Here is a 12,765-nt window from a genome sequence, read left to right as displayed (position 1 = left end):
GGTGCAATGTCGTTGTACATTTAAACTTGGCATTTTTAATCGGAAATGATTCTAAACTTTACTTTATGCATAGTATGTGGTGCACATTACATTTGATTTTGGGAGATTATAAGATACATATTGAAACTATAAGGATTTCATATGATTCCAATATGATTGAGTATCATCACATTTAATTATATCAAGTGTATTTATACTAATATTTGATATATACCATTTGTACAATAAAAACAAATTTAAACTACTATATTGTGTTGATATATAAAGTATGTTAATTGGGTTCTCGCTTTTATTATACTAATTGAATATATGTAATATATTGATTGAACTTATACTCGATATTAATCAGGTTCAATCCACATTTTATTCTTGTTGAGTTTATAAAAGACACTAAAATACATGCATACAATTTATATTACATGCATTGGCTATATTGGTCACAACTCACATCATATAGTTATGAAAAAAAAAAAAAAAACAAGTAGTTCAGTTGATTCTTAAGTGATAGATTGAGAATAATGAATTTAGAGAGAACGGGTCTCTCAAATACACTAAAATAATTTAATGTTAGATAAGGCAATAGCCAATAGGTGTCTATTGACATATAAAATAGACACAAATTAGATGTAAAATGTTTTTTTTTTTTAATAAAAGCAATATGCATTTGCTTTTTTTTTTTTTTTTTTTTTTTGGGGGGGGGGGGGGGGGGGGGGGGGGGAATAATATGCATTTGTTGTTAGGTTGTTCTTTTATTTTTATTTTTATTTTTTTAAATTTGTTAACCGACTTTAGGCACTTACTTTTGTTAGGAATAGACACTTTAAAGTGTTTTTCATTTTAAATTATAACTTTAGACATATGCCTTCATTTTAAACATGCATACTGATTATAATAAAGTGTTTGCACATTATATATATTATTAAAACATAAATAAACTGAAGTGCGAAATATACTCTAAGCGACTAAGCATTTACACAATTACACATATACAAAGTGTGCTATTTATCAATGTTATCCTACTTAATATAGTTAGCCCGTCAATAAAAAAGATGAAGTACAAAACCTACGATGCAACAACAATTTGATTTGATTTTGATTCATGAAGTGCAAATCGAACGTCGTTCACATGGCTTGCATTTATAGTTGCATTGGGATATATACATGTCTTGTAAGAGTTCATGAAAAGCACAACATTCCAATTATTCCCAACCAAATCTAAATTCATATAATTAGCCCGCGACAAAAGAGAAGTGTCAAACACTTCAAGACATGCCCATTATTCAATTATTAATTACTAGTTATTTTCAATGTAAATATAATGTGTTGGAAATTTTAATAAATTTGGCATTGTGAGTTGTAATTTTGTGGTACAAATATTAGGAAATTCATTCATAATTTGAGTCAGGTCAAAGTAGATTTGAGTTTTCTTAAGTGAGACAAAGAAAATGATATATCATAGTCCAAAATGGATAATGAGTTAATGAGAAATTGAATCGTAAAGTATACCCATTTGAGTTGGAAAAACGGGGATGTGAATGCTCGAAAGAAACCTTTGTGCCACGTTGGAAATGAGAGGTGGGTTTGCACGAGTATATATACAAATATTTTTTTTAAAAGAAAATTGAATTGTATAACATAAAGGCTCTCTCATTGATGCAAATAACCTCCATGTGTTATTTCCAGCTTAAATCAAATGTTAATACTTAATTGAATTTCTAATATGTTGCAGAGAAAATGGTCAAATAGGTATTCCTTAAACTCATAAAAACATTGTAATTAGGTAATATTTATATGATTTTGCCTACAAACTTCCGGTTAGCGTTGATTTGGGAGCAACACCATTCTATTTTTTTTATATTTTTATAATTAATTTTTTTGAAACCCAACGAAAGATTGCATTATAATAAAGCCGCAATAGAATCAGGAGGATAAGAAAGCCACTCACCTAGGACAGACGAAAAACTAGCCACTCATGCAAGCGTGTGAGCAACCTGGTTCGCTGACCTTTTGACATGGCGAACCAACATATTCCCAATGCCACTAACAGTCATACGACACTGCTTAACAATCGAACCAACATATGAAACGTCTAGAGTTTTTTGAATTAAAAGCATTATAAAAATTAAAGTAATCAAACTCTAAAATATAACCATTTGTCGGACAGTCTTTGATCCATGTTAGAGCCTCTTTAATAGCACACGCCTCTGCGAGATAGGAGTCCATGCATACCATGAGGTAGTCTGCCGCTTCTGGCTGCTATGAAGGCACCTTGGTGGTCACGAAGCACAATACCATATGTCGTAACACCAGCTTTGAACCGCAGCGTCGACCGCACAGACGGCCCAGTGTTTGACAGTTAACTTTCCTTTAAAAAAATTTTTATGTTAAAAAATGTACATAATGTTATACTAGAATACACATAATTGTATACATGAATATACATAATTATATAATAAAATACACATACTCTTTTCTAAAAGATAATACACATAATCTAACATAATACATAATAAATATAAACTTTTAACATAATACAGATCAACTCTTAACATAATACACAAAAATTTCATGATTCGGATGTACATAATTGTATAAAAAAAATGTACATAATTGTATAAAAATGTATATAATAAAAAATATACATAATTCTATAAACAAATATACATAATCATGTCAACTTCCTACCGCGTCTCATAAAACGACGTCGTTTTGGGAGGCGCGGAGCGCAAGGTGCACTGTGCGCCGTGGTGCAGGCTATAACGATTGTTTCAAATTCTGGGAGTACAAGTTCCTGTTTTAATGAATATTTAGGCCTGTTATTCACTATAGGCCCATATTTGAGTTTCGATTGGTACCATTCCTTTTGGGCTAGCTTAGGTGCTCAAAATTTTTTGTACAAAATAAATCTACACATCCAAAACTTAATCCCATGTACAATAAAATTATTTTTGATGGTTAATAATTTAACTTGTTGAATCAAGGTAGAAGTTGGTAATAGACTATGGGGTGTTTGGGAAATAGATGTTAGCTGATTGGGTTAGTGTGTTTGACTAGTTGATAGCATTAGCTGATTGTAGAAAAGTGTTTGGTAAATTAGTTGTTAGCTGATTGTAGAAAAGTGTTTGGTAAATTAGTTGTTAGCTGATAACTGATTACATGCAAAATTACTTTCTTAAAAAGTTGATCGAAAAAGCTACTTTGAACAGCTTTTTGAATTTTAGCATTTTAGAGTAATAAATTGATTCAAAAAGATAATTAATCAAACACTCATATTAATTGTTTAACCAAGTTAAACGGTTAATAGTGGTCAAAATCGGATAGTTATGTTGTGCATCCGTATGCACCATGCATGGTCCATGCGGATGCAAAAACGACGTCGTTTTATTAAAAACGCGCGTCTCCCCTTAAAAAAAAAAAAATCAGGTTCGATTCCCAGCAACATCATTATGTTGTTCATTCATTTTGAAATTTTAGTTCATAGATTATGGAATTTTAGTTCATTCATTTTGAAATTTTAGTCCATAGATTATGGAATTTTAGTTCATCGATTCTGGAATTATAGTTCATCGATTCTGGAATTATAGTTCATCGATTCTGAAATTTTAGTTCATAGATTCTGGAATTTTAGTTCATTCATTCTGAAATTTTTAGTTCATAGATTAGATTCTGAAATTATAGTTCATCGATTATGGAATTATAGTTCATCAATTCTGAAATTTTAATTCATATATTGTTGCTGGGAATCGAACCTGATTTTATTTTTAAGGGGAGACACGCTTTTTAGTAAAACGATGTCGTTTTTGCATCCGTATGCACCATGCATGGTGATGGTGCATACGGATGCACAATATAATTTGCCATCAAAATTAGTTGATAAGTTAACTATATTACCAAAAAGTATCATCTTTTTAGGTAGTTTAGGCACAATTAGGACTGATATATATGGCCCAAAGGAAGGGTTTAGCTAAGTTTAGAGTATTGATGAGTTGGTGGCCGGCCTATATATGGCTTGCTTTAACCCAATAGCGTGGGCTCAAAAGCAAGTAAGCTCATGAAGCCCGCCTGGTTAACATATTTAACTACTTTTTTAGATGACAAAGAGAAATCCTCAAACGCTACTCCAAAGTATGCCTTGTTAAATTTTATTTTTGTGTAATAGTCTTTAAATCACATATGAAAGGTAAACCGCATTGCACTAAAAAGTCCTGTGTGATGTGCCCGACCGAGAAGGCGTTGGCAATTAACGTATTTAATTTTTTTTTATGAAAAGGCAGAGAAATCCATAGCCACTACCTAAGAGTGTGCACTACTAAACCCCACTTTATGACTCTAGCCAACAAAGAGCCACAAGGAAATAAACCAGTCTAAGTTATTCATATTTGACTGACTCAAACTAAAAAGGTCAATAGACCACTTTCACTGAAAATCGAACTTGAAACTTTGTGGCTACCAAACCAATAGTCTAACCAACTCAGAAAAATTGCCCCTAACATATTTAACTTTGAAATGGTAGTGGTCTTGGGGAGCTATTACCACGCTTACATGACTCAGAGCAGTTATGTCCATCAATCGATCACATTTATCTTGGTTGCAAATTGAGCAGACACAAATTAAAGTTGTACACCTCTTATCTTGCTTATAATCAAACTCCTCAAGGCAACCAAATTCATATTGTCATACTAAATAATCTTTAATACTTATCCATTAGCAAAACGGAGGAGCATCCGTCTTTCGATCTGAAGAGAAAAGCCGTGGGACAATCCACTTGACCACTACAGAACAGACACCATTAACCATGTGCAATCTCATCTCTCATCTTTACAACAATGTTTGAACTGAGAAGCATCATGTACTTGTCGGCTCTAATTAATAATTAATAAACCCCAGCAAAATCACTAATTATATTGGCTGCCTAATGAGTTTAATCCTATAATTCTCAAATTCGTTACCACGCCGCCTCATCAGTCATCACATGTGGGACTGATTACTTTTTGATGGACTACAAGTAACACGTAAATCATAATCTCTTCATATGATTTTTGACATGAAGTTGACTCTGATACAAAATTAAAATATGTATTTCATGTTAACTAAAAGTCTAAACTGATAATTAGATTGCATATTTATGTTTATATATTATATGCTCGAACAATTAAAATATGCATTTATAATTGGTTGGGTATAGGAACAAAGACGTATGATTATTGACAACTCACACTGTATTGTTCAGTTCAGTACAGTTCAGCTGTACTGTAGTAGTGGACCACAAACGGATTCGTGATGATACGCAGAATTATGTGCGTAAAGAAAATAAGAAATTTTTTTATTTTTTTTTTTATATAAAAAGAAATTGATATAAGTTGATTAGCTAATGTGATAATGACCTTCACTTACCAATCAGTCGTACATTTTTTTAAAAACCTTAATTATATATTTATTAATATAATGTTGTCAATGTTTTATGCACAGTGCTTCGTCATCGTCCACTAGTTTTTTATTCACTGTATTATTGATTCCAACTCAGATTACGACAAACATTAATCATCATTACCAAATTATAACTTTGGGTATTTTATATTTAATTTAAACACTAATTTTACCTGCATGACTGCATCCTATTATTATACTTCGACAGTAGTATGCAGCATGCTGTTATATGGTTCAACAAATTCTTCTAAAACTATCTAAAAAGTAATTGCAAAATATAACTTTCATGAAAATGTTGCCAATATAATTATTATTAAGACTAAAGTCTTGAATTTGGCTCTTGTTAACACTTTCTTGGTCAAGCCTATCCAATATAATATTAGTAGTACGATTTACTTCTCTTATATGATTTGCGTGTTATTACACTTGAACGAGGTAGTGACACAAAAAAAAAAAATACAAATTTTAAAGTAGGTAAGCTCCATATTACTTATTAGCATTTTAATAATAGATAATAATAATAAACTAATAATAATAATTTGGAAGCACAAAACATTATATTATGCGCCTCCAAATTATTTATTTCTTTTTGTGAAGGTGTTGAGGACCCGTTTTAAACCAGGGTTGGTACTGGCCATATGCACCCAAGGCGACGACACAGGGTCCCTAATTTTTTGGGTTTAATTTTTTAAAAATATTTATATATAATCTATTATTTTTATATACTTGATAATTATTATTCTTTTTTAGAATACACTGGTCTTAATTGTAATTGAAAATAAAATTAAATAGAATTGACATTGAAATTTTGATGAATAGTGTTGTATTTAAATATGCATAAAAATGTCACTTTTAAATTAAATTTTGAATTTCATTTTTTTCTTTGTTGAATTTTTATGCATTATATTTGAAAAAAAAAAATTTACATGTTATTTTTAGTCATAGAATACAATAAGGGTCCGTTTGGAAAGCAGGAAAATGACTTCTGGAAAATGTTTTCTGGAAAATGAGTCATTTTCCGGAAAACATTTTCCTTTCCAGTGTTTGGTTGCATTCTGGAAAACTATTTTTGTGTGTTTGGGTCATTTTCTGGAAAATGAGTAGAATTGTATAATTAAACATTTTAATTATTTTATTTCGAATATTACAACATGTATAATAATATATAATAATATAATAATAATTTTAAATATAATAAAAAAATAACTAATAATATATCAAAAATATTATGGTGGTGGGGGTGGTGTAGTGGTAATGGTGTTATTTGTTATATAATAATAATAGTAATAATAATAATAATAATAACAATAATAATAATAACAATAATAATAATAATAATAATAACTGGTGGTGGTATGACGGCAGTGGCAGTGGTGGTGTGGTGGCGACGACGGTGGTTGCGGTGGTATGGTGGTGATGGTGGCGGCGGCGGCGACGGTGGTTGCGGTGGTATGGTGGTGGTGGTGGCTGCGGTGGTATGGTCGTGGTGGTGGCGGTGGCGGCGGTGTGATGGTGGTGGTGTGGTAGTAGTGGTGGTATGGTGGTGATGGCGGTGGCGGTGGTATGGTGGTGGTGGCGGTGGCAGTGGTGGTGACGATAGTATGGTGGTGGTGGTGGCGGCGACAGTGGTTGCGGTGGTATAGTGGTGGTGGTGGCGGCGGCGGCGGTGGTAGTGGTGGTGGTGGCGGCGACAGTGGTTGCGGTGGTATAGTGGTGGTGGTGGCGGCGGCGGCGGTAGTAGTGGTGGTGGTGGCGGTGGTATGGTGGTGGTGGTGGCGGCGACGATGGTTGCGGTGGTATGGTGGTGGTGGTGGTATGGTGTTGGCGGTGGTAGTGGTTGCGGTGGTATGGTGTTGATGATGTTGGTGGTGGTGTGATGTTGGTGTAAAAGTTGGAAAATGACTTCCCTTCAAAAAAAAGGGGAAGTCATTTTCCTCCAAAATGAGCCTATTTTCCAAAGTCAACGGAAAATAATTTTCGTTGACTTGATTTTCCAGGCACATCCAAACAATGAAAACTTGGAAAATGATTTCCAGAACTCATTTTCCAGGTTTCCAAACACACCCTAACTTGAAGTCCATATGAACTCGAACTCAATTATTTCAGTTATAGAGATTTTGTAGATCTTCTAGACTTCTATTTTATCTTTAGAAGTCTTTGTGAATTATAAGTCTTTATAGATATCTCAATGGATCGACAAACACCTTGTGCTTAAATGACATCTCTGTGGCTCTCCTTTAGTGAAGGTCAAAGGGAAAGTGCTCATATGGCATCTACGTGGCTTGCTTTTTTTATTTTTTATTTATTTTTGGAAAAGGGCTCTCCTTCAGAAGGTCAGATGGAAAGTATAAAACCGAAACTATCTATCTTGTTAATTTAAAAATATACCCATCTTAAAATTAAAAGTTACTAGTATACAATTTCTTTGATGAATAATACAAAATTACATTACTTACTTTTAATTTTATTCACAAAAGTATCAAACAAATTTCCATTTTAAAGTGTAAAAGAAATAAGGAAATAAAAGTAAAGTAACATAATTCCATTTTTTTTTTTGGAAAACAGTAACATAATTCCATTTAGAAATTTACAAGAACTAGCATTGTTCTCATATGACTTTTCCACTTGTAGGCTCCATATTTACAGAGTCATAAAACATTGTTTTCATATGACTTTTCCACTAGTAGACTTTCAGTTTGTGACTATAATTGTTAAATAAACTAACACTGAATTTTAAAACAATTTTATTCTATTTATAAAAAATATTTTATTATTAAACACTATATAAACTCGATAAAAAAATATTAAGAAAATGTTTGGTGGAAGTGACTTTCAGTTGTGACTATATTTGTTAAACTAATAACTTGGGTTGCAGGTGGAAGTGACTCATTCATCTTTAATCAAAGGTGAAGTAGCCTTAAATCTCCAACGTCGGTGAAAACCCACCTGAGTACACCAAAAAAATAATAATTGTTAAACTAACACAGAATTTTAAAACAAATTTATTCTAATTACAAAAATATGTTATTAAACAATATATAAACACGATAAAAAAATATTAAGAAAATGAAATTAGACAACTCTCCATGACTGCTGTTTAAGCTCTTCCTTCTGCAGGTTTATGTTTAATCACTTTACTAATCATTGTGATTAATTCTGAAAGGCATAGGTAAAAGCAAGAAGCTTTTTGTGCTTTATCCTTTTGGTTATTTTGTAAGGTTTAAAAAAGTCTTAAACTATTTATCCACATAGACTCCGATTTTCCAAAAGGTAAAACTGTAAAAAAAAAGTCTAATACTGTAATTTTTATACTAATGGGCTTCGTCTGGTTGATAGCTTAGTAGTTTAAGCTGTTGCCTAAACTTATCACTCCATTTTTCCCGGCCGGCTTCGTCCCCGCGGTAATTTTTGAGCTCTACTATTACCAGCTTCTCCGTTAGCCGGTTAATCTCAACTACTACTACGGGATGACCATTTTGCCCCTCCGCCCTAATTCCACCATTCTTTCTCGTCACTTTCATTCCCTCCGCCCTAGCTATCCTGTCTATACTGTCGACGATTTTCTCCGACGGTTCGGCCGATAGAACCCGGTCGGTGTCGGCGATGGCGCTGTGAGTATCGAATAGACCGGACAAGTTGACGCCGGGGGAGAAGGAGATGAGATCGAATGCGTTTAGGTATTTGTTGTCTCTGTCGCTGTCAGTTTTGAATTCGAATTCGGATTCGATTTGGGGTTTAACGTCCATGTATCCTTTCCGGAACCATGGATCGGCTTTGATTTCCTCCACCGTGATGCGAGTCTCCGGATTGGTGTCGAGGAGGCGATTGATAAGGTGTTTCAGCTCCGGTGAGGTCCATTTAGGGCACCGGTACTCGCCTTTGTAAATTTTCCGGTACATGTTCATTAGATTGGTGTCGTTGAACGGCAAGTATCCGGCGTTGAGTACGAAAAGGATGATGCCGCACGACCAGATGTCCACCTTAGCACCGTAGTATCCTTTCTTCGCCAGGACCTCAGGAGCGACGTACGCCGGAGTGCCGCACAAGGTATGGAGGCGGCCGTCGGGTCTGGCCTGATCCGTCACGGCGCTTAATCCGAAATCGGTGATTTTGAGGTCCCAATTCTCGTCGAGTAACAAGTTCTCCGGCTTGAGATCGCGGTGGAAGACGCCGCGGGAGTGACAGTAACCGACGGCGGAGATGAGCTGCTGAAAGTACTTACGGCTGAGATCCTCACTGAACCGCCCCTTGGCCACCTTGGTGAAGAGCTCCCCGCCTTTGGCGAACTCCATCACGAAATAGATCTTCGTCTTGGTAGCGAGGACCTCCAGGAGGCGCACGATATGCTGGTGGCGCAGCCGGCGCATGATAGAAACCTCCCGTTTGACGTGACCCGTGAGGCCGCTCTTCAGAATCCTGTGTTTGCTCACCGCTTTTATCGCCACGCTCTGCCCCGTCCTGATGACCCGCGCGTGATAAACCTTCGCGAAAGCCCCACACCCAAGCAGCTTCCCCAGCTCGTATTTCCCCAGAATTCTCCGGTTCGAATCCTCCTCTCCGGCCGCCGCCAGCAGCGAACAGCTCTCCCCACTCATTCTCAATTTCAATCCACCAAACTCGATCGCTACAATCAAGAAAGAAGCTCTTGGTTTCCAGGATCTAGAAACCAATTCAATGTATTATATTAGAAGAAGCTAAACACAGACTCCAGGAAGAAGGTTGCAGCTTGCAGGTTTAGGAAGGAAGGAAGGTGAGAGATGACAATGGCAATGGAGAATATTAAGAGAAAAGAAGGAAGATTCCCGAAAATGTACGGTTGGTTGTTTATGATTCCGAAATGCGTGGTGAAATGGAAAATGTTTATGCTATTTAAAGCCAGGGGACCCGGAGAGTATTATTTAATTTAATCATTAAGTTTCATTTGAAAACATTGTTATTTCACTTATTTCTTAGTACGGTCCAAGAGCATGTTCACGTCTTCAACTTTCTTATTAAAAAAATTGACCAAAAAACCCTCTTTTACACTAGTAAAAAACCCAAGCTTGGTTTTTTCGGATGAAAAAACCAAATAAAATACACTGATGTGCATGCTCTAATAAATTTTTCACACGGGAATTATACTCTAGCTCTGTTTAGCAAACCTAGCTGAAAAGGTATAAGTTAGGAGTTAAAAGCTGAAAAATAGCCGAAAGCTGAAAAGCTATAAGCTCGGAGCTGAAAATTGAAGAGCTGTTAAGCTAGCTGTTATGATTGAAAGTATTTGGTAAAATTATCTTTTTGATAAGCTGATAAATGTAAAAAGACTAGAAATGACATCTTCATAAAATTTAAATTAGTTTGTTTACATATTAAAATTTAACATTTTGTCTTTAAAAAAATTAACATTTTGAAATAAAACTATTAGCATAATCATGATCTAGCATCTCATAATAAAGTAGCAATATTGTTGCAAATCTCATAATAATAATAATAATAATAATAATAATAATAATAATAATAATAATAATAATAATAATAATAATAATAATAATAATTGCGGTGAAAGGTGAAAGATGCGGATAAAGGAGAAGAAGGGTAAATTATGTCATTTCTTTAAAATAATAAGGATAAAGATGAAAAAAAAAAGTTAGGAAGCTAGGAGCTTATTTTGGGAACATTACCAAACAGAGCTTATAGCTTATTAGTAGCTTAAAATAAGCTATAAGCTCCTAAATAAGCTCTGCCAAACAGAGCCTCTATAGAGTACATATATCCTTTAAAAAAAAGATATTTGAATTATTTTTTATCTTAATTTAATAAGAGGCATAAATATATCTACACATAATAACAAAATATGCAAAAATTGTCTCAAATTAGTGATCGGGTGAGTGGAGCATGATTATGACATTCGAAAACCACAAGTTTTACAGTTTAACACTCTTATGTGGTTTGCAAAATTTACCCATTACATACACTTGTATAATGGTTACCAAGGCCATTCCATTAAAAATAGGGTCCATGTCTAAAAGTTTGGACATTCATTGTTTTTGTTTTGAGATTCAATCTAAATATAATAGAGTAAATTACAAACACAAAGGCAATAATAGAGAGACAAAACACAGGGAGAAAGATATTTCTCTAATATTTAAATTTCGCTATAATGATAGAGATTTTTATTTATAAATGTAAGAAACATGCATAATCTTAAAAGACATATGAAGATCTAGATCAGAAAATCTATATAACTGAGGTAATTGAGTTCAAATTCATTTGGACTTCAAGTTATTGTATTCTATGACAAAAATAAAAATGTAATTATATTTTTTTGATCAAATATAATGCATAAAAATTTAACAAAGAAAGAATACAATTCAAAAGTGTCATTTTCGTTCATATTTAAATACAAAATTTCGATGTCTATTCATTCTAAAATTTTATTCTCAATTACAGTTAAGACCAATCTATGAATTCAAAAAAAAAAAAATCAAGTATAAAGAATAATAGATTATATTGAGGGCCCTGTGCAGTCGCCCTGGCCAGACATGACAGGACTGGCTCGTATGGTTACTCCCTAAAACATTCAAAAGTTAAAAACAGAAACCTATATATCTACTATCTACTATACTATGAAGAGCCAAAGAAAGTTTAGGCCTATAATGGGTAGAAAAAATGTCCATCAAATCATTAAATCAAATAAATGGTTCACATTGTTCAAATTTTAATTTTTCCTTGAAATTTCTTAATTTATCATTAATTATATGATTATCCGTTAACTTTCCTGTTAAATATTACCTTCTCCGTCCATTTCTGTCAAAATTCACCGTTAACATTGCTTCAAAAGAAAAAGCACACAAATCCTTATAGAATTCTAATATTAAAGTTTCAATAGAATTCTAACCCACAAATACTTATAGAATTATAACTCACCATGAGTCTAATTCTAATATTAAAGTCTAATATAAAAAATAGCTACACCATTAGTCTAATTATAATATTAAAGTCTTAATAGAACTCTATCTCACAAATTCTTACTAAATTATAATTACACCATTAATCTATATATTAAGTTCTGTATACATCTCCTACCATGTGATACGTTTATTCTCGCAGCAATGCAGCATTATGTCTTATATCAAGGTTACTACGGCTAATTGTATAACCTGAACTATAAATTTTGTGGCCTTGACAATCAAGAAAGAAGAAACACTAAGAAGTTGAAGACTTAAAATGACCATCTCCTATTATGTTTGCCGACACCAAACTATATATATTAATATATCCATTATCGAATACTGTTCGTAATTACCTAATGAATCATAAAGATAAGAGACAATATCGCCTCCACTGAAATTTGAACTC

At 33.6% G+C, this 12,765-nt stretch overlaps 1 protein-coding gene across 1 annotated transcript; it reads right to left on the bottom strand.

Annotated features, from left to right (window-relative positions):
• Window positions 1-8,437: 8,437 nt before the first annotated feature.
• Window positions 8,438-10,325, bottom strand: LOC109182280 (CBL-interacting serine/threonine-protein kinase 14-like). Its single transcript, XM_019332406.1, has one exon. The coding sequence runs from the start codon at window positions 10,020-10,022 to the stop codon at window positions 8,739-8,741; it is 1,284 nt and encodes a 427-aa protein (XP_019187951.1). The 5' UTR covers window positions 10,023-10,325; the 3' UTR covers window positions 8,438-8,738.
• Window positions 10,326-12,765: the final 2,440 nt, after the last annotated feature.

Source organism: Ipomoea nil, unplaced genomic scaffold (genome assembly GCF_001879475.1).
Source record: "Ipomoea nil cultivar Tokyo-kokei standard unplaced genomic scaffold, Asagao_1.1 scaffold1043, whole genome shotgun sequence".
Lineage (NCBI taxonomy): Eukaryota > Viridiplantae > Streptophyta > Magnoliopsida > Solanales > Convolvulaceae > Ipomoea > Ipomoea nil.
This window is presented reverse-complemented; position numbering and strand designations above follow the sequence as displayed.